Consider the following 23,696-nt stretch of genomic DNA (forward strand, 5'->3'; position numbering starts at 1 on the left):
CCGAAAACCCATAACGCGAGGCTATACTTGTTATTTTACGTCTGCTTTCATCAATCCAATTTATTCATACGGTTGTCTCCCTTGTCACAAAATAATCCCGTGAAACAAATAGTTATATCACTGATGTGATTAGTATATTGAAAAGCGATGATTTGAAGCCCTACGTGTATTAGTTTATTACACTTGTTTTCATTGAATACCCTGGCTATTCACTATAACATAATTCCAAAAACAGGCGCATGTATCGTCGAACTACTTTCGTAGCCATATTTGATATCCAACTTCCGCTCAAAGTTTCAGTTACAACCGAAGGAAATTAATTATTCTAATTCACACTGTATATTTCTTGGACTGTTACGTGGTACATATTTTCTGAAGCGTTTAGAGATCATGTATCTGGAACAGCCATCAGATTGAAAATCTACGTTTGTGTTGACCATAACAAGTGTGTCTAGTTCGACCGATCTGACGTTTCAGGTTTGACTGAAAATATAGGGCTGCCCTGGATTTCATCTATCGTCTGTGGATAATTAGCTGATATTACTGTCATGTTTTAGCCGTATATGTATTCGAGTATATTGATGATTGACATTAATGATATATATTGGTTTGAGTTGGCTGTATAATTAGTTTCCCTCCTAATCAACATCTTTTGACCCGTGGTGTCACAGTGACACCTGTTAAACCAGTCCATAATTCGCATAACAAAATGTCCATATGACACCAGTTACGGTGTTATGGTTAGATGACAGCACTGTGTAGATGGAGCTGGGATCTTCGTGATAGGAGGTAATTAATGCACATTGTGGAAAAATGTCAGATGATGCAAAGAAGTTTCAGACTCCAGAAGAGGAGCTGAAATATTGGCGAAGCCTTGCAGAGAAATTCAAGCAAGAGTAAGTTCATTTGTCTTTCTGATAATACATTCATGTTTGACTAGCCCAACGGATTGGAAACATGTCTTACAGTATCCTTTGATGCCCATTGTATATGATGATGATAATTAATTGGGAGCAATGTGGATTGCAAAAAAAACATCTTCATACATGCAACAGAATGACTAAGAAAGTAAGATGTTATGACTGAACCGTGCTTGAACACATTTGTTTGCACAAAGTACATAATGTAAATCACAGACTTAAACTTTTGTGATCTTGCTGACTGATCGTTTTGGTATTTTCTAAATAAATATGGTAATTTTGCTATTTTGGATTATGTATCAAAAACACTTATCCTTCAAGATCCAAAGATTGCCATGTCATGGCATTGTCATAACCATGGTCAGCCAGGAAGTTTATTGGATGTGGTAACCTTCAATGTACATAATCCAACATGCTTAAAAACTGAAAATGCACATGCATCTAAGAGGTTGCAGAAAATGTGTATTCATAGTCAAATTTTCACTGAATGGTAAATGAGATTATTTTATGAAGTACTGCTACCTGAAACATGAATTTCCATTCGTAAGCACTATGAAAACATTTACATAGACACATTGAAATTATTCACAGCTATCTTGAACTAGCACTTGTTGTTCCAGTTGAGGAATTCCGTATCTATATATTTGAATAACAGTCTTGGGGATTGGTGGTATTATGTACTTTACCTTTAAACAGTGTCTCCATATTGACTGAGGTGAAATTTCTGTTTTGTCTGTATAGTGTCCAAATATTTTTCAGCATGGAAAGATCTGTTTCATCTACAAGCAAACATAAGTGAAAAGTATATATATTACATACTGAAAAAGATAAAGACTAACAAGGAATTGACACGGTTACACTCCTTTATTGGAACTATTATTCATTCAGTGTTTGACTTTTCTCCTGGGGTTATAAAATCCCATTGCCCGACACCTTGGACAAGTCAGTATTCATTTCGGGCAATCAAATAATGGTATCTTACTTGTCTATGGGCCACTAGATAATATCCGCAAACAGTTTCAAACTGGAAATATGTTTGGATTCTTTTCATCTCCGCTCAAAATGTAGCTATTAAAATTTGCAGTGATAACAAAGTGGAGGAAAATTAGTCAGGACAAGTTACTTTCTTAAAGTCAATTGCCCTGTGGCAAGTGGATGTTGAAAAACATTTTGAACCCCTGTTCTCTCACTGCTGGAGGTTATGAGTCCCTTAGACCCCAAAATACATAAATCACTCGGAACAGAATCAAGAATTAAAATTGATACAATGGTGTAAATGCTAAAACTGATGTAGTATTATAAGCATGAAAGTTAATATTATTTATTATTAATGACTAAATGTTCAGATTTCTTTAACTTGTAGATTGGTTTGGTTGGTTGGTTGTTTAACGACACACTTAGCAATATTCCAGCTCTACGTTGGCGGTCTGTAAATAAATCTGGACCAGACAATCCAGTGATAAACATCATGAGCATCGTTCTATCTTGTTTCTGCCTCAGTTACCATTGGTTTCCTCTTATTGTCACTGAATCATTACCACCATCCATTGATGTTTGTTGTTGTTAGCCCCTTTGATTCAAAGCTACTTGTAGTTATTACTTTATCCCTGTTTATGCATATAAGCCTGTGCTGTGCTGTTGTACATCCCTCATGCTTGATAACTGTGTAAGAATCAATACTGAAACATTGCATCACACAATTATAAAGATGTTGTTGTCCATAAAGAATTGTACTGTATTTTCATTCTATGCAGTTGGGGTACAATGACTTGTGTCAGCCAAGTCATCGAAGCTGACCACCCAATCCCATTAATTGCCACTTATGATAGCATTGGTCACTGAAGACCAATTCAAACCTGAATTTTCACAGATCTTTCCTTGTAGGTCACACTATTGTACATACAAGTTATTGCAACTGTAACTCAGGTGATGCTATGTATAGGGAATCACACAGTGCACAAACATTCCCATGCTTACCATGCATGTGTAATGACCTGTAACATTTGACTAAGTGGTGTTCATGTATAAGCCTACAAGCATACAGTAGTAAGGTTGCAATCAGAATGCCACAGATAACCTGTTTAGTAATTATACATGTGCTTGTTCTACACCTAGTACTAGCTTGCTTCTCAGTGAACCAGGTGGCTTTCAGTGAATTTTTTGTATGATAATTATATTTTATCATGTCAAGTTTTATGTTCACATGACTTTAGGTAACAAGAGGGGTTAAAATATATGTAAATCTCTAACAATGATGACTCCCTAGTAAAAAGCATAGCCATGACCTTGTGTCATGTCAGTTTTGAAAGGTGGAAACCATGGGCTGTAAACATTGTGCGTAACAGTGAACATTTCAACAAAGCATAACAGTCTCACAGATACTGTGCAGTTGTAGAAGGGTTCTGAGTCATTCCACAGATATCACCCTACCTTGCTGATAGTGATGTTCTCTTTGGTTATGTGGAGGTCTGTGGTTTGAATCCACATAAATATGTCATGAGAAAACAACACACTCACTTCAGTTGTAAAAATCAGATCAGTGACTTGCCATGGTTAATCCTTCCTGAACACTGTGACACTGCTTGTTGTTACTGTGCATGTTATGGTCTCAGTTCTTTTCATAATAACAAAGAAGACCTGTCCAATATTTTTAATGTCAGTGGTTGTTAGTTTGCTAAAAGGTGTTCCTGTTGTCCATGCATAGAGGAGTAACAATCTTAACATATACAGACAATTTAGACTTTGCAATAAATTTTGTCAGTGTGGTCATCTGTTAATGACCAAGGGACATTGCTGACATTACCTTGAAATAGAGACAACATTTTTACAAGTATATTTTTCTTCACATATCTATTAATATGGGCAAACTGATACTCACTAGTCAGGGTACAAGGATTTCATGAGAAATCTATTCTCATGTGATTGTTGTCGTGCTGAAATCCATTTGTCTCATCTTGTCCAAGCATCTTGTGTACCTATATCAGTATATGTGGTCATTTCCGGTCAGTGTGATTGTGAATATGGTGAATGGTCACAACTGCTGTATTTTTCAGACTTGAAGAGACTAAGGAAGAACTAGAAGAATTCCAAATTAGCAGCCGAGAACTAGAATGTGAGCTGGAGACGCAGCTGGAACAGCTGGAAAACAAGAATAAAGAATTAATGGCTGATAAACACAGGCTCACAGTAGAATGTGAATCATTAAAGGTAAGTAGAGATCACAACTAGATGACACACTCATCAGTTATCAGATGAGACAGCACCATTCTGCTTGTTGTTTAACCTCTGTCATTCACTGCTGGTTTCTGTAATTGGAAATAAAAGTAGTTCTTACCATGCTTTATTGCAGTAGTTTTTATGTATAATATTCCTAGTAATCCAATTCCGGAAATACTCAGAAAGTGTTGTTCTTTGTTTAAGTTATAGCATTACCCAAACGATAAGGATTTTCATCATGTTCAGCAGTTTCATCATTGAATTCTAACCAGAAAATCACAATAATGGTAAACATTCATAGATCAAAATTAATTTTTTTCATGTGTGCCTCATGGGCTCTGTCAAGATGATTTTAGTGTGCCATTTCAGTTTCAGATGTGCCATAAATTCAATGGTCTATTAAACTGTACTTCAAAACATTACATGGCTGGATGTGAATGTAAAAGTTGTAATTGTATTGTAACATTCACTGGTAAATCATGAGTAATAAAACACTGCTGAGTATGTATTTTTGTTTACTTACTGATCTCAAACGTTGAAAAGACGCCGATGATTTGGTGTCTATGTGACCTGTACACATTATCATTAGTCACTTTATATAATGTCACTATAAATCGTGAAAGATATTAGTGGTGAATTCAGTAAACACTTTAATGTATGTTAGCAAACAAATCAAGTGTGCCATAAGGGCATGCAGGTAGGAAATTTAACCATGCCATTGCAATCTTATCCATGTCATCGGTACAATGGCACTAATAATTTCGATTCCTGAAAAGTTACCTAAATATCTGCTTTTCTAAAATTGAGTTGTATTATCGGTTTGTGAAGACCTAATTTGTTCTTATTTTAATGGTGGTACGTTTATGTATTTTCTAACCTCAAACATAAATGTCGTTTTCTGATTGGCTGAGCACTCTTCTATTATTTTCAATGTACCCCACTTACAAGCGAGGTACATTTTATTGTTCCCTGCTGCCAATGGTAACTCATTCAGTACTTTGTGGTAGTACTTCTTTATCTCGAATAACATTGAGTCACACATGATGCATGGAAATTAGTGTTGTTTTGAGAATGCAAATTGATGGAAGGGAAATAACTCTATATCTTTTTTTCTTGTGTCGTCTGCAAGTTCTGGCCATAGCCTACATAAAGATTTGCCTCGCATTTCAATAAATAAATTTTGACAGGACATTCGATTGTATTCCATGTGAATATCAAGAAGGGGAATTACACTGCAGTGACTTTACTAAGACAATACCTGCGGGAAAAACAGCAAGATGCAAGGTTGGAATCATTTGATTTACACAGGTTAGCTGAAGTGTATGATCTGATACACATGCTTCAAACAGTTCAAAATTAACATTGAGATGTTTGGTTGTTCAGTGGTCCCTTGGGGCCCATGGGTTGATGTATTCTTGATCTTTGTTTATAAACAAACATCAAGGGTACATGATCCCATGTCCCCTTGTGACCGGTGAACAACTTATATTGTAATCATCTCTAACACATCTTCATTTATTAACATATTATCCCAACACACCAAAATGGGTGCTTGATATAGGTTAGAGCTCCATCCTCTCGTCCATCCAAGATGATGGGGACAGATTTTCCGTTATTTTGATATTTTTATGGGGAAACAAACTTTGGTATGTGTTTTTAGGACGTTTATGCCTTGATGGAGTTCAAAACCAGAAACTGAGTTACAGTTGGTTAGAGAATTATTTTTTTAACACTTAGTGATTATATCTTCAATGGGGAGAAATTTTCTCAAATTGACATTACTAATAGGGAAATGAAATTTGGTATGTATTTTATGGGCACAAATACCTTTATGGAGTTCGAAAACAGTGCTTTGACTCTTTATAGTTATGGACCTTGTAATGCTTTTCTCAACTTAGTGTACAGTACCCACAGTGGGGACATATTTTCTCATGGCATGAATGTTGTAGCAGCATTAGAAAACAGGGACCATGTGGTGGGGGATATTGATGAACATGTCTTTCTGACTTAATGAATATTGATGAAGGTAAATAATATAATCATGGTACAGGGATGAGAAATTTCCGCGGATCCGCGGAAATCCGCGTTTTTTTACATCCCCAGGGTCATTTTTCTGAAACGTCTAAATATATATACAGTGTTAATATTGATTTTAGAAGCCATATTTAGTGTGTAAAATACCAAAATCCCAGGAGCTTCCGGGGGGCTTTGCCCCCCTGGGCCCCTGACCAGGCTCCGCCCTGGACCTGGCTGGGGGCCGGTGGCCTCCACACCCCCGACTAGTTTTCAGCTGTAAATGAAAATTTCCATTCTCATCCCTGATGGTAACAGTGTCATCATTTTATAAACAATCATCATAGCAATAATATAAAGGTTATGTATCAGTGTTTTTGTTTGTTGTTATCAGGAAAAATTAGAGGTACTACAGGGATCCAGCCATAAACAAGTTTCTCTTCTAGAAGATGAACTAGCTCAAGTTTCTGCATTTAAAGATGAACTACAAAAATATGTACGGGAACTGGAACAGGCTAACGATGACTTAGAAAGAGCTAAAAGGTATGTCATTTTTGCTTTGTTTGTGAATCAGTACAATATAGTATAATAGCAATAATGGCGTTTTCCTTCAGTGAGAAAAGAACGACACAAGCAGGTTGATCCTGATTTACATATTGTGCTTTGCTTGGTTCAGCTTTATAGATCCTTCTAACAGTTCTAAAACCAAATACTGAAAAAGCATTATGAACTTGAACTTTGTGACCGTTTTCCACTGGATGCTATGAGCATGACAATACTTGTTCTGTGATATGGCCAACTTATCACTGTTTCTCAAATATAACTTGTGTTATCACTGTTTTTTTGTCAGATGTCACATTTTAGCTGATCTGTACTTTGTTTTTAGTATTTAAAGATGAACTTTTTTTCAGAGCTACAGTTGTATCCCTTGAAGATTTTGAATCTAGATTAAATCAAGTAAGTAATTGTTTTTGTACTTTTTCAAGTAAGATTTGAAACAAACCCATTATGGTGCAGGCCTGTTTGATTTATTTCCAACAAGCAAGAAGGGGAAGATCATAATACCTGTTAGACTGAGTATAATGTATCTGATATATGAGACAGCTCTTGTAGATTTGTGTCATCCAACAATAACATGAATGCTTGTAGTCAGATTACTGATAAGCCACACAAACCTTAGCTTTACTCACATTTGTTTGTATGAGTTGTCATGAATGAAACAAGCTGGTGAAATATTTTCAAGATTGTTCGAGGGTATCAGTTCCTTCATGATGTGAATAATATTAATAGTATGGTTTTTGTATCCTACTTATAGTGTTATAAACAAAGGAACCACATGTACAAGTACCAAGAAAGTGTGAATTTAATCCCATACTAGGCTTTATACTGATATTGTAACGCTTGCAATGGTTACAGGCAATAGAAAGAAATGCATTCCTAGAAAGTGAACTGGATGAAAAGGAAACACTATCAGAGACAGTACAACGACTCAAGGATGAGGCAAGAGGTTAGTGAATAGACCATTGTTCTTTGAACTTGTAGGGGTGGTGGGGTTGCCCAGTGGTTAAAGTTCATCATGCTGAAGATCTGGGTTCAATTCCCTACATGGTTACAGTATGTGAAACCCAATTTCGGTGTTATAATTATAGTGATTTGGGGGGAACATTGCGAACAGTGTCATTGACTATATCATTTGTTTGCTCTAAACTAGATTACAGCTCCATTGTCTGTTATGGAGCCTGCAATGTAGAAATGTTGGATTCTATCAATTGCCAAGGCATGAGGCTTTGGGACCTCTGTGGTAGACAGTCTATACTTGGAGGTTAACAAACACTCCCTTGAACTATGCTGCATTAAACTTTTACAATAGTATATCACTAAATTACTTTCAAATCCAGCATACAATTGTGTTTTCAACCCCCTTTATGAAAATCTGTTTTGTAAACTGCCTAGCCTGGTTCCACCACTTGGAATCAGAATTCAACCATGCATATCTGCAGCAAACATTTCTCAATCTCAATATCATGCCACTGTGGCAGTGTTCATTAGTGAATGCAGAATTGATCTCGTCTCTATATGGCCGAAATAATGCTGAGGTGATGTGAAGCCCAACTCATATCACTCACTCGTAGCACTTGTCAAATAGATATAACAAAATAGAGGAGCATATAGTTTTTAGAGTTGTGACGATTACCTTCCCTGAAATGATAACATAACAGCACATTATATCCAGTACTTTTATTTTTCTGTATACATGGACAAAATATCATGATATGTATCGTGGCATGGGCGTTACATCACAACTCTAATAGTTTACAAGCCATAAATGCTATTTTAGGTCAGCAATTTCGACTACTCGTGGGCAGGATACGTGGTAAAGTACAAATAGTCAATCATGAGATGTCAAGGTTTTGGAGTTTAAAGGCATCACAATATCTATCTACCTATCTATCTATCTATATATATCTTGCTGCCACCAATCAATATATTTTACTGGCACGATGTGCCTTTGAAAATACTGACTTGAAATACATCATGTCAACTCATTCCCTCCAGTAACTATTGCTTTATATCCTTGATACAGTCATTGGGAATCGTGAGTCTTGCTCAGAAAACATGGTAATGGCTAGAAGTAACCTACTACACAATTTTGTCTTCTTATTTCAGACTTGAGGCAAGAGATTGACGTTCGAGAACGCCAAGAATTAATGAGTACAAGCTGTGAGTCGATGACCGCCAGTGTTCACTTGGAACCAGAGGCCGCTGAACATGCTGATGGCAGTAACGGGATGACCCCACAGCGAATGGGAGACAGTGGATATAGTGGGTCCCACATGTCTACTACAGTGCCTTTGTCTCCCTCTACTCCTGTGGGTAGAGGTAAGATACAGACACTGTTACAAGCCGTACATGTCGTAGTTGTCAATGTTGTGCTTGTACATTTGTATTTGTCTGGGGCTGTGTTTCAGTTCACGTTTTCATTCTTGAGACACTGTGTGTTTGTGTGATGAAGGAAGATTCAGATGTGAGGCTTGTTTGGATTGTTTCTGCTTTAATACACTAATGAATACATTTTGATTAATAATTATGGTTTTAGATTGCAGATTATTAAGTTGCTTTCATGGTGATAAACCAGTGATAAGCATATAATAATTACACTATATTGAGTCCATTAACAAATATTATGGTAATGAACTGTATATCAGGATACAAGACTAAGAGTTTGTGATCAGTTTTATAAAATGATTTATTCTTAGTGACCTAATAATAATATAATGTGATTGGAAATTTTTGACAGTTAGTATGTCTTACAGTATCTGTTTACATGTGATCATATTCATGTAACATCAACGCAGCATGTTCTCTGACCAATGACTGTGTCTTAACAAGTGATATACTATCCATGTATTTATACTAACTTCCTGGACATATTATGATGGTAGCAGTGTACTTCACAACGTCAGGGCATCATGTATCACTCACCTCACTCATCCTCCTCTACACCAGCATGCTTGCCTGTACTAAGCTTTACTTTGTGTTTTCAAAGGCTATCCTAACAGTCAGTAACAAAATCTTCAGTTTCTACATAGCGAATTATATTAATGAAAATACACAGTAGTCCATCATGCTCTTTTTGTGAATCAAAAGTGAAAAGGTAAAGTGGAATGAATAATTCTGACTTTACAATGTTTGATTACATGTATGGCTGCTTGAAAAAGATTATTGCTGCCTTGTTCATGTTTTCTGAACTATAACTTAAAGTATAAGATTAAATATACCGGTATGTGTACAAAGTGTACATTATCTTATTTTTCTGTGTGGCTTTGTGGCACTTTTTTTTACAACACTGTTGGACATGCTGGACTGATAATTAGATGTAAGATCTACAGATGCTTTGTCTGTTATTGTTTTTGTAATGGAAAGTTTGAGAATGGAAATTTCTTTTTGTTTAATAATACAGGTGTTGTAAAAAGTTCATTTTGATGTTGAATGTAACTGTTTTGGCAATTTGTGATGATTTGGCTTATATAATCAAAAGCTGGCAACTAAGTATAGCCTAGTGGATTGGCTTCAGAGACATTTGGTGTTGTGCGTTGACATAGTCTTGTAGTAGTTGTGTAAATATGGTGTGTGCATTGAGTAAAATGAGTGCATGTTAACTAGCTACTCATTGTGTTCATTTCTTACCACCAGAACAGTGGAAAGTTTACTCATTGGTTCATGTTAATGAATAGAATTCAGATAATTACAGTATGAAGCATTGTGACATAAGAATGAACTGTTATGTTTCTCTAAAATTTGTTTTAATATTTTTGCCAAATGTTGACTTAACTATGTTTTCCTGTAATTACAAGTAATGTGATACTGACAATGTAAGAGCCTATTTGTTTGAGGTTGCAGCTGACAGGAACATTCTAACATTTTCCAACTCCTCTGTTTAACATTACTAACTGTCAAGTGGAATATATAATTCATCGCTCATCCACTCATCAGCATGGGACTGCCACCACCTGTACATGAGTCTGCTACTTGGCTTGAATGACACCTGTTTTGCTTTGCAGGAGTCCCCAGCACGAGTTCTTCTGGTACACCTCTCACTCCTTCGGCGCGAATCTCGGCCCTAAACATTGTTGGAGATTTGTTGCGGAAAGTGGGTGTAAGTAGTCTATTGGCTGGCAGCCATATTGGCACCGGGATGCTGGTTGTGCATGGGATGCTGTTTCATCTAAAACGTGTTCCTTTAATAGTCACCTTGCATTGACTTCATTCCCTTCCCCTTTTGAACGAATGATGTGCATTATGAAGTAGAGGTACTAACAACCGTATGTTCATTTCATTTTAAATCATTCATAAGTACTGATGCATTATGTTTTGAGTTGTTGGTATGATGCATACAATGAAATGTGTGATTCATACTTTAGTTGTCAGAAAGGTAGAGTCCACAAATTTCAATGTTTGTTCTGAACAAAAGGAAATGAAGTTAAGTTTCCAAGCTTTATATTTCAGTCTAGTGCATGGATTTGTTAGAGAGAAATCCTGTCTGCAAGCAGCCCATAAGTAAACTTCTTTGAAAAACAAAGAAAATAATCCACTGAATGTTTTTGAGGTTGGAACCATTTCAGAAACGTTTTGTGAAATATTGTGATTGTGCTCTTCTTGTCACAGTTCATTGTTTTAGTATTTTTTATGCTGCACCAATGTTTACTGACTACTTTTTGATAAAAAGCTGAATCACATTTGCAATAAAAGACCATGTAAGATTTTGCTGGAATGAAAGATGGAGGGGATCATATTTAGGTTTTAATCATGACATATGATTTATCTTTAAAATGTCAGAAGTATTTGTTAACATTGATCATATAGGAGGAAAAAAAAGTTCTCCAGTTAATACCTGTTTCCTTCAGAAAATGAATAAATGTGAGTACAGTTATATAACATGAATATTTTCCTCTCTAAGAATGAATGTTCTATATGGAATATGTTTATTGTCTCTAGAACTAAAGGGTTTCTGTTTTAGTTTTTTTACATCATGTTTCTGATAATGTAGCTCTTACAACTCTTATTCAGTGTTAGATTTGGGTGAAATTTTGAGTGGGTCCAAATTGATGAAAATAATGTTTCTGGACCCCCTCCAATGTTAAATAGATGGGCAGATGTAACATAGAGGGGGTCCTCAATGAATTTGATGAGTCAAAACACTCCAAAACCGTCTCTTGAGCCAACACTGCTTATTCCTGTACTTGAATGCTGGGTGGCAGTAAGTTTCACACAATCTGTATGTGGCAAAGATTATTTTAGGTGATTTTCCTTTATGACTGTTTTTGATTAAATTGTCAGAATGTCAAGTGGCTTGGCTTGGCATGGATGTAATATTAAAAAGAGGGTTTTGTGTACTAACCAGTCTTAACTGATGTGATTCTACCAGATTTTTAAGATAACAGATTGTGCTGTACCAGTTTTAATATATGTGTGTGAATGTTAATAATTGTATAACGAATGGTAGACTGGGTGAGAAGTTCCTTAGGAATTGCCTTTACAGTATGTTGCATCTATGTCTGTGAACTGAACTTTACAGAACCTCAGAGGAGAGGACTGTTGAAAGTTGGCATTAGTGCTATTGCTGTATAATTTTCCTCTTTACAAGGTTTAGATTTGTTCTTTTGTTAATGTTCCATTAGAAATACTAGTAAAAGAAATTCTTGAGCTTACATTCTATTTTGAAATTACAGTTAATGTTGTTGTGATTGTTTTAACATGCTATGTATGTAAACGTGATACAAATAGCACTACTGATTTTTGTTTACAAAAGGAATAAATGTTATTTCTTGCAGGCCCTCGAAAGCAAACTAGCCTCATGTCGAAATTTTGTAAAAGATCAGCCTCGCAGTGGTAAAGTGGTAGCGGGAAGTGCAGTAGATTCGCCAAGGTGAGTACGCACAGAGAAATTTGCTATATATCCTGTTTGTACAATCTCTGTCATAGTGCTCCCAGTGACAGGATCTAACGTGGAAATTCAAAGTATCAAAGCTTTGTCGACGTGATCACTATCATCACTTTAGCTTGTGTCACGATTGTTATCTCATATAATGCAGGAGCGTATGTTTAAACATTCTTTCCCCCTTGTATGGGTAGTTGAATAGTCCACTGATAAAAGCATTTGCTCATCACTCGGAAGGCCCGGGTTCAATTCCCTGTTTGGGTACAATGTGTGAAGCCCATTCACTGAACAGTTGTATCTGTTCTCAAGGTTTGTCAGAAATTAAATCCCCAACTGTTAACTCTGTAATCTTTCTGTAATATCCTTGCTTGCTGCTTTTCCATCACCGAAACTTTGACCCTACTCCCAGAGTATGCTCTATGCATGTATGAACAAGGGAGGACATTCACAATTATTCTAAGGATCAATTTCACCTGTAAGACATGCTTTTGGAAACTGTATTTGTGCAGGAGTGATAAAATGTATGTCCTGATTTTTCTGACATTGTGTTACAAGATGTCAAGTGGCATGCTTTATGGACGCTTGAAAAAATATGTCATCTACAATGAAAATGAAAATGAAATGTCTAATAGTTATTTTTCATTTTCCTTTGTCATTTTAACTGTTACCAGAATCATCAACCTGGAAATATAGATGTATTTCGCCTTATTGTTTGAAAATCAGTACAGGGGTAGACAAAGTGTGTAGCCTGGTCACCTTTGTGATACATCAGTCTTGTATTAACCAACGTTCACTGAATAAATCATATTTCATGTTTTACAGAATGAAAAGGATGAGCCGTGGGGGCACCATGGCCTCCCAGCACAGCATGAAGATACCCGTGTCTTGAACATACCGATGTGAAGAGACTAGCAAGTAGAAAGATGTCTAGTCACCACCCTGTGCATTTACCTATCAACCTGAAGTCTGCCCTGTGTGACAGTCTAATACGTCACAGGGCAGATTCATGCTGGCTAGACGGACTCAGTGAGAGACAAGACTTTGGTCATCAAGTGCTTGTGACGAAACCTTGTCACCGGTAATGGACAGCTATGAGGCTGTATTCATTTGTCTCATCTTTTGGCTTTTATTTCCTATGGAGTCTGAATGGAAGAGGTTGGAGAGTTGTGCATGAAGGAGGAATGATCATGCAGGATTTGACTGATACAGACTGAGGACAGGAACTCAACAGTCTTTCAGATCTCAAAGTTTCCAGGATTCTTCGTGTAAAGTTGCATAGGTCGCAATTAACATTTTAATATTTAGATGTCTATGTGTCTTTACTTTTTAGTGTCCACTTCAGTTGAAGTACTTTAGTATCATGCACTGGATGATTTGCAATGTTCTTCCATGAAGTCTGGCAAAACGGTGATTGTAATTATCTATGAATATGTCCAACTTCACAGTGTAATGGTTATGGGGCTAGTGAAACTGTAATAAATTGTGATACGACTAGTGTAGTTAGACTGAATTACTTCATCCTTAACTTTTTTCCAGATACTCGAGTTAACTATATGGTATACATGCTTATTTATCATGTCAATTTTTGAAAGAAAATAATTCACTGTCAATGTTTGATCCTGTAAGGTTTAAGCAATGCCATGTTCATCATGATTATGATCTGTGTCATAGTATATATATTTCTAAATTTCCAATTTGTATGAATTTAATATTTTTCAAATCACAAACTGTTGTGCAGGTTTATGTTTTGACCACATATACCATTAGAATCTCTACTCATTGTTTGTCCACACAGCAGTTCAGAGAAGAAAGGATTAGTTCAGTGTCCCATTACCCTTTAGAAGTGAAAGGAAAGAAAGGATGGTCTGTAATGTGAGAGGTTTGTTTTATGTACCTGTGGAACCAAATATGTGGACCAAGTATGAGATAAGAGTGTAATCGTTTAACATTTGGCTGTTGCTTTGTTGTTGATATTGATGGAATAGATATTAGCCTTAATCAAGCCCTGCACCATGAATGTGATAGCATGTGCACAGTTGCTTCTAACCTAACTGTAAATTTCAGTTCTCATAAACCATACTCTCCCTAATTACTATGCTAGTCTGCCAGAAACCCATGAAGTAGGCGAGTATAAAAGTAACCGTGATATGCATCAAGTTAATTATTAAGCTGATTAGTGAATGTACAGTCACTGTGAAGAGCACTGCCAAAATATGTTTGTGTATATAAGATACGTGTATCCATGTTTCACCGATGCTGGGTTGGATGATATTTCTGTATATTGTGTGAGAATGGTCAGTGGGATCTGTTTCTCTTTTAACAATTTGCTCTACAACTTACATCCTTTGATGCTTTAGATAGTGTTGAAGTAGGGGATCCCTGAATGGCTTCATCTTCTTAAAAAGGAACTAAACTAGTTGATAGTTGAGAAGCTTTATCATGTTATAGTGCTGATTGAGAAACGGGAGCATTCTGGTGATAACTCTGTGGGTGTGTAAGAATTTCAACATTAAGAAACTGCTCATATTGTTGGGTTGTAATTGATTAGAAATTAAGTATGGATATATCAGCTCAAAGTATCATTATTTATTGATGAAAGAATTCTTTTTCTGTTCGTGAAGGGATGGACAGTTCCTATATGATCTTATAATCATCAACCTTATCCAGAGTAGAAACTTATGCAAGTGGTTAAAACTGAATGTTCTGTCTTTTTGTTATCCATCTTAATCAAGGTAATCTTTAGCAAATGTAAACATGTCTGTGGCAGTGAATTATAAAGTTAATGTCAATATTCCAAAACTTATGTCAGTACACTATTGTCACTGAAAAAATTATTAGTTCATACATATAGAGGTATACAATGACATCTCTGCTATACTGTATATACAATATACTATTTATTTGGTTTTTATGGCCACACATAACATAATCCAGTACTAAGTGTGCTAACTATCATAACAGTAATTTATTTGTAAATGTCATAGTTTTATCATTCTCCATTTTAGTCACATCAGATCATATCATTTCTTTATCATTACGATTCAAATCAGGTTCTCCTTTACAAATTCAGTTTTACCATTTCATCTTTGTATGATTCAAGCAGTGTGTTCTTGCATGTTGGTTTTGCCAGACTTCATGATTCTACAAACCCCAGGGTACTGATGTGTCTATGCAGAAAGACACAGATGTTGCGTGCATCCCCTAAGCTTCCTTGATGCGTGTAGTGACAAAAGATGTTGTTGCAACAATTTTGTATCCTAAACACATGCATGAGGTCTGTTTGATCCAGGAGTGTGTAGCTCTTGTATATATTGTCGCTATCAATTAAGCAGGAGAAATTGGGAATGGAAAAGTGAACCTGCTGGTCAAAACAATATTCACTGGTGACATTCAGGAAAGTGATCTTAAATGACCTGTGTGTCAGTGGTCATAATAAGCTGCTTGATATTAGTTTGTTTGAATTATGAGATCAACAAGATATAAATCAATTAAAAACTTTGTCCTTTGATTTCATTGTTTATGATATTGCTTGCTTTCATTACTTTTCCAGTCCTTATTTCTTGGAGATTATCTTTGTTATGATGTGTCAAAGTCATTCCACTATCTCAGTCAAAGAATGTTTATGATGGTGCTCAGGGTTTTTTCTCTCTGCTCTTGGACAGTCTTCTGTCTCAACAGGACTGTAGCCAGGTCCCTCATTAGATGACGAAATATGAAAGTAAACAACCAAAAGAATATGAAGATTTTAGAAAAATAATTCATAGAATATGAAAAATTCCTTTCAATTCGAAACTTTCTGAGGAGTATATTTCTTTTCATTTTTCTTTCTTATATGCATTTAAAGTAGAATTCTTGATTCCACATTAAAAGACATTAATTCAAGCAACAATCATTTCATTCTGTGAGAAATCCACGAGACATGAAATACTCAGTAGATAGTTCCTGGCAGTAACTTACCTGCCTTTTGAAATCATTACCTTCATCATGATAGATTTCCTCTTGCTATCATTAGTGAGACTGCATCCTTACTGACTGGAAATATGATTCTTTATTTTATTAGCATCATAATTGCTGCAGTCTGTCAAACGAGTCCAATATGCTATAACATCTGTGCAGAAGACCTTGGTGCCTCTGAAGTCAAACGAAATGCTGTTTTGTCATAAACCTCTTGCTTAGTCAATACACAAGCCTGCAGGGAGGAGAAATTTATGGTCACAGTATCACCACACTTATCCATCTTGGCTAGTGATGTCATCACTGCAGGGATATTCAAACTATCAACATTTTATGTGCATTGGACCAAATTCATGTGTTTGATTATCACTTCCTGCCAAAGCAGCTCTTCAGTAAAAGTAACTTTGACCTAAGCTGACATGGACCCAGAGGCATACATGATGACTGTCATAGTATTCAGTGTGATTCAGCAGTGTTTTTCACATCTTCATCTACCTCGTTTCATATTTGGCATGCTTTTTTAGTTCCTTTATGAATACAGGCAATAGCATAAAGGCCAATACTAATTCCGTAACCTCATAACTGTGAACTTCACCTAAACCCTTGTTTTGTAGTGTGCTCAAGATATTACCAATGACCCTATTGTGTGTATATGTAGGTGCCCGTTCATCCAACAGTTATTTGCAGTTAAAGTTAGCAACATTAATTTTTAATTTAATCACACAAGAATACACCAATACTGGCTCAGTCTCATAAATATCTGATCTTAGTTCTTGCCATTGCCACACTTAAGTCTGGAGTGAGACTGAGTACAAAGGAGTTTCATGAGATTGACTTAACTTGTACTAATCTTGAAATTTTTTTCTAACCACTTGAGCATGAAGTGCTATTTTCATTAAATGTTGTGGACGTCTGTTAACTTACTTCTGATTAAGAGTAATGTTGAATACATCATGGTGTGCTAATTGGAATTGTAGAATATGTCAGTGTATAATTTGTTTGAAAAAGATGTGTGGGCAAAACATGACATGTGTTGTTTTGAAATAGAGTTAGCTGGTAGGCTTGGTTGGCAGGCATTGTGTAGGGCATATAGTAACACAAGATGTTTCTGTACTGTGACAGCCTTAGTCTGTCCAACATTATCTTTTCTATAGTTATATCCTGGATCAAATGGATCTTTTACAGACTTTCATAGCCACAACCAAAGTCATGGCTGATTGATGTATTTTCTTTGTGCTTGTATATATACCTGTCTATATATATCGGGTTGTAGCCACTCCATGGAGTGTAGTTTTGTTGATGTGCTGTTGACGTCATCTTTCAGCATCAACTCTCTTTGATATGCATGAAGTCAGCACAAGCTTCTGTCAGCCACGAGTTCAGCCAACATCACACCAGTCTGTAAACTGTACTCAAACTGCTGGATCATTTAAAGATGCTCTTAAATAATAAATACATAACCTGACATGATGTGTGTCTGTTTTCACTGATAAGATATATATTTTATATTAAATGACTAATTTTAGGTGAATGATTTTACCCTTTTAACTTCATGTTGTGAGTAATAGGGATCCATTATACATCTCTTCATATTCCAGTCAATAGTAACAGGACATGCCCTCATAAGACACCTCCAAGTGTTGCAAAGTTTAAACTATCGACTGACTGACTGTTAGTACAGTTTAAACTGATCAGAGGGGTTCTGTAGGTAAACACCTATTGAATGTTTATGATTCACCATTATAGATTCTTGTAGTTACATGCTTTCACAGATATCAGGGACTAGGGACAATACTGACATAGAATTCTGTAATGGTATCTTTGATGACAGTTTTGTACGAGAGGTTTATGTTCCACAAGCATAGGCAGTTTGTTGTATCATTGTGGTGTGACAGGAACCCATGACGCTGGGCTCTAGTCCAGGTTTGCAGTAATATTTCTGGGCTTGTAAACATGTACATGTCCTCCTGGATTTCATCAAACTGGTAATAGCACTTCAGGACGTCCTCTGTCATGACTCAAGTCATGAGTTTGTCATTAATCAGTGACTGATTTGTCAGACAACAGATAGAGAAGGCAATGATTAAAAATGTTTATTCAATCACTTACATGTAACACAAGGCTGATCAACAGATCGCCCGAGTTAAATGATGAAAAAAATATTGCCGAAATGGAGAAACTTACAAATACTAGTATTCATTTTGACAGTTTTTATGTCCCCAAAATGTTTTACTGAAGTACTTTAATTGTCATCATGTTCAATTCCTAACAGAAATTCTCCTGTCACTGATGGATTTCATTTGAGAGGCAACCATTATTACACATTATCTTTACCAAATACACACACATATTAGTTCTTTTATTACCAACGTCAAATCCCTTGACCTGGAAAGAACTGCTTTTACATAAACAAAACACAGGCTGACTGGTAAGGGTTACGTCCCTTTCAGACAACATTTGCAAATCTGTGACCATTATTCTATTTATACAAGTTAATATCATTGATGCCATTTCAAATTTAATGGTGTCCTGGAGAACTTTTCCCAAAACATCAAACTTTGCTGATGTGCTGTAATATAGCCCCCTATATGTACAGTGTATTATTGTAAAAGTGTTTCTACATGAACTTGTCCCAAAGTTCCAATATTTCAATGATGATCAAAACCCATGAAACATAACAGTACAAAACATTTCATCAAAACCAACACTCATCATATTGCATGCACAAACAGATTTCTCATAAAATCATTTTCAACAAAACAAAATATACATGACATACTCATGCAAGATATACACACAGATTCCTTATAGAGTATCTTCAACTTTAAAACAATGACTTACCTTAAAACAAAATCTTCATAACATTTGAAATCAACAGTTTTGATTATTCGTTCCTTCAGTAACTTTTTACAGCAGTCTAAGTAAACTTCGTCTCAGTGTATTTCGTTACACTCCACCACTGAGTCTAACAAAACCTAGTAGAAGGTCGCGTCAGGTAACCTTTGAGCAACCAATGACGGTCCAATCAAATGCGAGACGGTTAAATAGATCTAACCAATCAGACAACGGCTACTATTTAGGGACCGGAGGTCACCGACACAGATCTCTCCACAAACAAAAATCTGCATATAACACAGTTAATTGGCCTGCAGTATATACGCTTTGGGGTGTCTGTTGACATGGTTACCATTAGCTAATATTTCCGCAAATTAACATCCTTGAATAAGAATGAAGATTATATGGATATCAACTTCTTTATATGAGAACACAACGTTTCGGAGTTAATGCTTACTCCTTCATCAGGTGATTGAGTATGGGGTACAGAGCTATTTTTATATGTACAGGTAAAGCAATAACAAAGTAACAAGTGGAATGACTTAACGAAAGCTGGAAGCCAGTATAAACAAGCGCTGATTGGAAACCGACAGTTATGATAACAATGATAGAAGCCAATGGTAATACATTACAGATGATGGGATATGTTTGCATAACACAGGTAGGGGGTAAGGACGATGTACATGATAGGGGAAAAGGGTGGAAGCCAATGGTGGATGATGTTTACATAGCACATGATTGGGGATAGGGTTGATGTACATGACTGCATGAGGGTTGATGGGCATGTTTACATGGGGGTGGATGATGTACAAACACAAGTAGATAAGGATGTACATGGGTAGATTGGCTATACATGGATTACATAGATTACATAGATAGAATGTACACAGATAGATGAGATTAATTTATCAATAAGTCCCAGGCACTTGGTAGGTACAATCCTTGGTCACGGTTGATTGCTGGTTTCTGACCAAGGATTGTACCTACCAAGTGCCTGGGACTTATTGATAAATTAATCTCATCTATCTGTGTACATTCTATCTATGTAATCTATGTAATCCATGTATAGCCAATCTACCCGTGTACATCCTTATCTACTTGTGTTTGTACATCATCCACCCCCATGTAAACATGCCCATCAACCCTCATGCAGTCATGTACATCAACCCTATCCCCAATCATGTGCTATGTAAACATCATCCACCATTGGCTTCCACCCTTTTCCCCTATCATGTACATCGTCCTTACCCCCTACCTGTGTTATGCAAACATATCCCATCATCTGTAATGTATTACCATTGGCTTCTATCATTGTTATCATAACTGTCGGTTTCCAATCAGCGCTTGTTTATACTGGCTTCCAGCTTTCGTTAAGTCATTCCACTTGTTACTTTGTTATTGCTTTACCTGTACATATAAAAATAGCTCTGTACCCCATACTCAATCACCTGATGAAGGAGTAAGCATTAACTCCGAAACGTTGTGTTCTCATATAAAGAAGTTGATATCCATATAATCTTCATTCTTATGCATTTCACTTCTAAATGCCCTTCAAAGACTTGATCCTTGAATATTGTCAAAAACACTATTTTCAGCGACTGTTTACTCACCGTTGTCATGGCAGTACATAAGCCGTGTGCATCATCCGGAAGCGATCATACGCTAAATAGCATTCGGAATCGTTCGGGTAATAACCTTTTCGAGATAAAAAGTTCATAAGGGATGTGTGAATGTGCACTTTCGCGATTTGGTATGCTGTGTTCTGATTGGTCAATCTTAAAGGTTACCTGACGCGACCTCCCATAAGGTTTTGTTAGACTCAGTGGTGGAGTGTAACGAAAAGTACTGAGGATAAGTTTACTTACACTGTTTTTACAGAAAACATACTCCAATTATGGACATAAAACATGAATGATATACTGATAATTAGTAAAGAAATCAGCAAAACATTTGAAAATGATGAACAGTAAAAGTAAAATGAACTAATGGAAAGTACACAAGTTGCAGAGACGTTCATTTATTAAGTATATGTGCATGTGATGCACAACAACTCAAATTCATGCCGTTATGTGTGTGAAACCTCAATTGTAGCTGCAAACAGTTAAACCAGAAAAGTTTTAGTCCACAAGAAATTATCGCTAATACTTTCTGAAATTCCAGGTCTTTGCTTAAATTTCAGGCACAGCCCTCAATACCAACACACCTGCGTACAAGGAATAACAAATGACAGATCTGGGCCCACATGAAAGCATGAAAGGTTCACTCAGATTTGAGTAGTACAGTAGTCCAATTGATGTACATCAGTGATTTATCTAGCAACACATTTAACAAGCCAACTTCAGTGGAAGGGATACACCTTCGACATACATCTTCTCTTCGTATTCATAGTTCTTTGTGAACAGGAACATTCTTGTATACTACAAACAGAACCTTAACCAATCTTACAAAGTCGACAATAATTCTAATAGCATAAATGGTATTTCCTCTGAAACCAAACAGAAGACACACAAAGTGGTTTTCCTGACAACAAAATGGCCCTTTCATGGGAATGGGTTCCTTACATTTTGCATAAGACAGACAAGTAATCCTGTTTTCTTCAAAATATTTCTGTTCAAGAATTTTCAGTAATGAACTGATATCAAATCAAACCTGGCAACACACAAATTTCCCAACACTGATTCTTCCTAAAGTAATTGAAACCACAAAAAAACCCTAGAAAAATAGATCAGATTTGCCTGATAAACTTAGCACATCAGCAAATCTAAACTCCTCATAGTGTGTGTGTATCTATGATGCTTGTGCATGCCCGTATTGATCCTCTCCTTCAATAGGGTAAGCACATCAGACTTGTGCAGCTAATTGCCCTCCATATGTCAAAGTGGTTCTTGTACAAGTATCAGTTATCACATTGTCTCACAACACACACAGTGGACTAACGTTAACTATGCCACTTGTCTCATGTATGTATGTCCTCCACTCCTAAACCAATACAAAACTACTGATATGATCAGAGACTAGATGCACACAGTACAGAAGAACTCTATTTACAGCTATCAAGGTAAACTAGAAAAATTAGTCACAATAAATTATTAACATGTACATAGTATGTAACTTTCAGGGTTGATTTCAGCAAATGACACAATTTTTTAAAACATTTCCCCTGAGACTGATTACATATTCTGAATTTTGTTTAAAAAGAAAACACAAAAATAAACAAAACATAGATTTTCTGATCTTAAAGTTTGATTTCAATCAATACAATAGTACTTTTGTTTAATAAAGGAAAGATATTTTAGGGATGCCAGTTGTTTTGCTGCATTACCTTTATTATTACTAACCAACTTCTAAAATACCAATCAAAGATACTGTAAATTTGTCTTTTGGTCAAAGCGATCTTTACTGTCATTCGTACTTGTACTAAATAAGAGTCCTTTTACTCTCATTTTTTCCCTAAATTTGGGTGGGCATGAAAATGAACTCCCTCTTTGGGGAAAGCCATAAGCAGAATAAGAATCATAGTCAGCTAGACTCCACATTTGTGGCAATGACCAGCAAGTCCTGGCACGGTCAAGAGATGCAACTCTGTAAAGCAAAATGCAGCCTCCTGAACAACAGATCAACTTGTTCGCTGCTCAAATCATCATAATTGAAGACCATGTTCGATATTCCATAACTTATATACACATATAAACTTACACATTTGGGGAAATTTAACAGGAGTGTTGTTTTTCAAACATTTCATCATTTTGAAAAAAAGTACATGTATATGGATTTGCAAATAAAATAGTTATTGCACACTCAGTCAATCCTGAACTTAAAGATGTTGATGACTGGACCGAACTGAAACATTAATGACGAACCCCACTGCGTTATGGACGTCTTTTGTAAAACTGAAATAAATAGCTAACAAATACTTTAAAAACAAGCGGTCACAGGAAACATAAAAAACACAGTGGTCGATAAACACTGGCAGGAATAAGGATGAGATTCAGGTTGAGACATATCTACATCATCATCACTAGTCCGCGTTAACTGGGGTGTTATCACTGTCACAAGTCTACATACATACACATAGATGCATGAAAACATTCCATCATCTCAATGGTGATAACAGATGTACATGTATAAGGACATCCACTAAAATACCTAAAATTCCATTATTCCCTGGGTTACTTACAAGTAGTCAAACAGATCCTGGATCGTACCAGGTTTAATCCCTGTTTAATCACAATTGTTCAGTGTTTCAAATCCATTTTTACTTTTCATCCGATCAACCATGAATGCATCAAAATGTGGTGTCAATATTGTTAAAGCTCTTC

General features: G+C 36.2%; 1 protein-coding gene across 3 annotated transcripts; it reads left to right on the forward strand.

Annotated features, from left to right (window-relative positions):
- Positions 1–260: 260 nt before the first annotated feature.
- Positions 261–18,007, forward strand: LOC137285105 (nuclear distribution protein nudE homolog 1-like). Of its 3 annotated transcripts, none has more exons than XM_067817315.1 (9): positions 261–896; positions 3,974–4,127; positions 6,544–6,692; positions 7,061–7,106; positions 7,566–7,656; positions 8,817–9,029; positions 10,712–10,806; positions 12,482–12,576; positions 13,411–18,007. In XM_067817315.1, exons 1-9 carry the CDS (start codon positions 814–816, stop codon positions 13,475–13,477), a joined length of 993 nt encoding a protein of 330 aa, XP_067673416.1. In that variant the 5' UTR covers positions 261–813; the 3' UTR covers positions 13,478–18,007. The 3 variants fall into 3 exon arrangements, with proteins under 3 accessions (XP_067673416.1, XP_067673417.1, XP_067673418.1); XM_067817316.1 differs by having other exon boundaries at positions 8,817–8,972; positions 13,411–13,567; XM_067817317.1 differs by lacking the exon at positions 10,712–10,806 and having other exon boundaries at positions 13,411–13,528.
- The last annotated feature ends 5,689 nt before the right edge of the window (positions 18,008–23,696 follow it).

Source organism: Haliotis asinina, chromosome 5 (assembly GCF_037392515.1).
Source record: "Haliotis asinina isolate JCU_RB_2024 chromosome 5, JCU_Hal_asi_v2, whole genome shotgun sequence".
NCBI lineage: Eukaryota > Metazoa > Mollusca > Gastropoda > Lepetellida > Haliotidae > Haliotis > Haliotis asinina.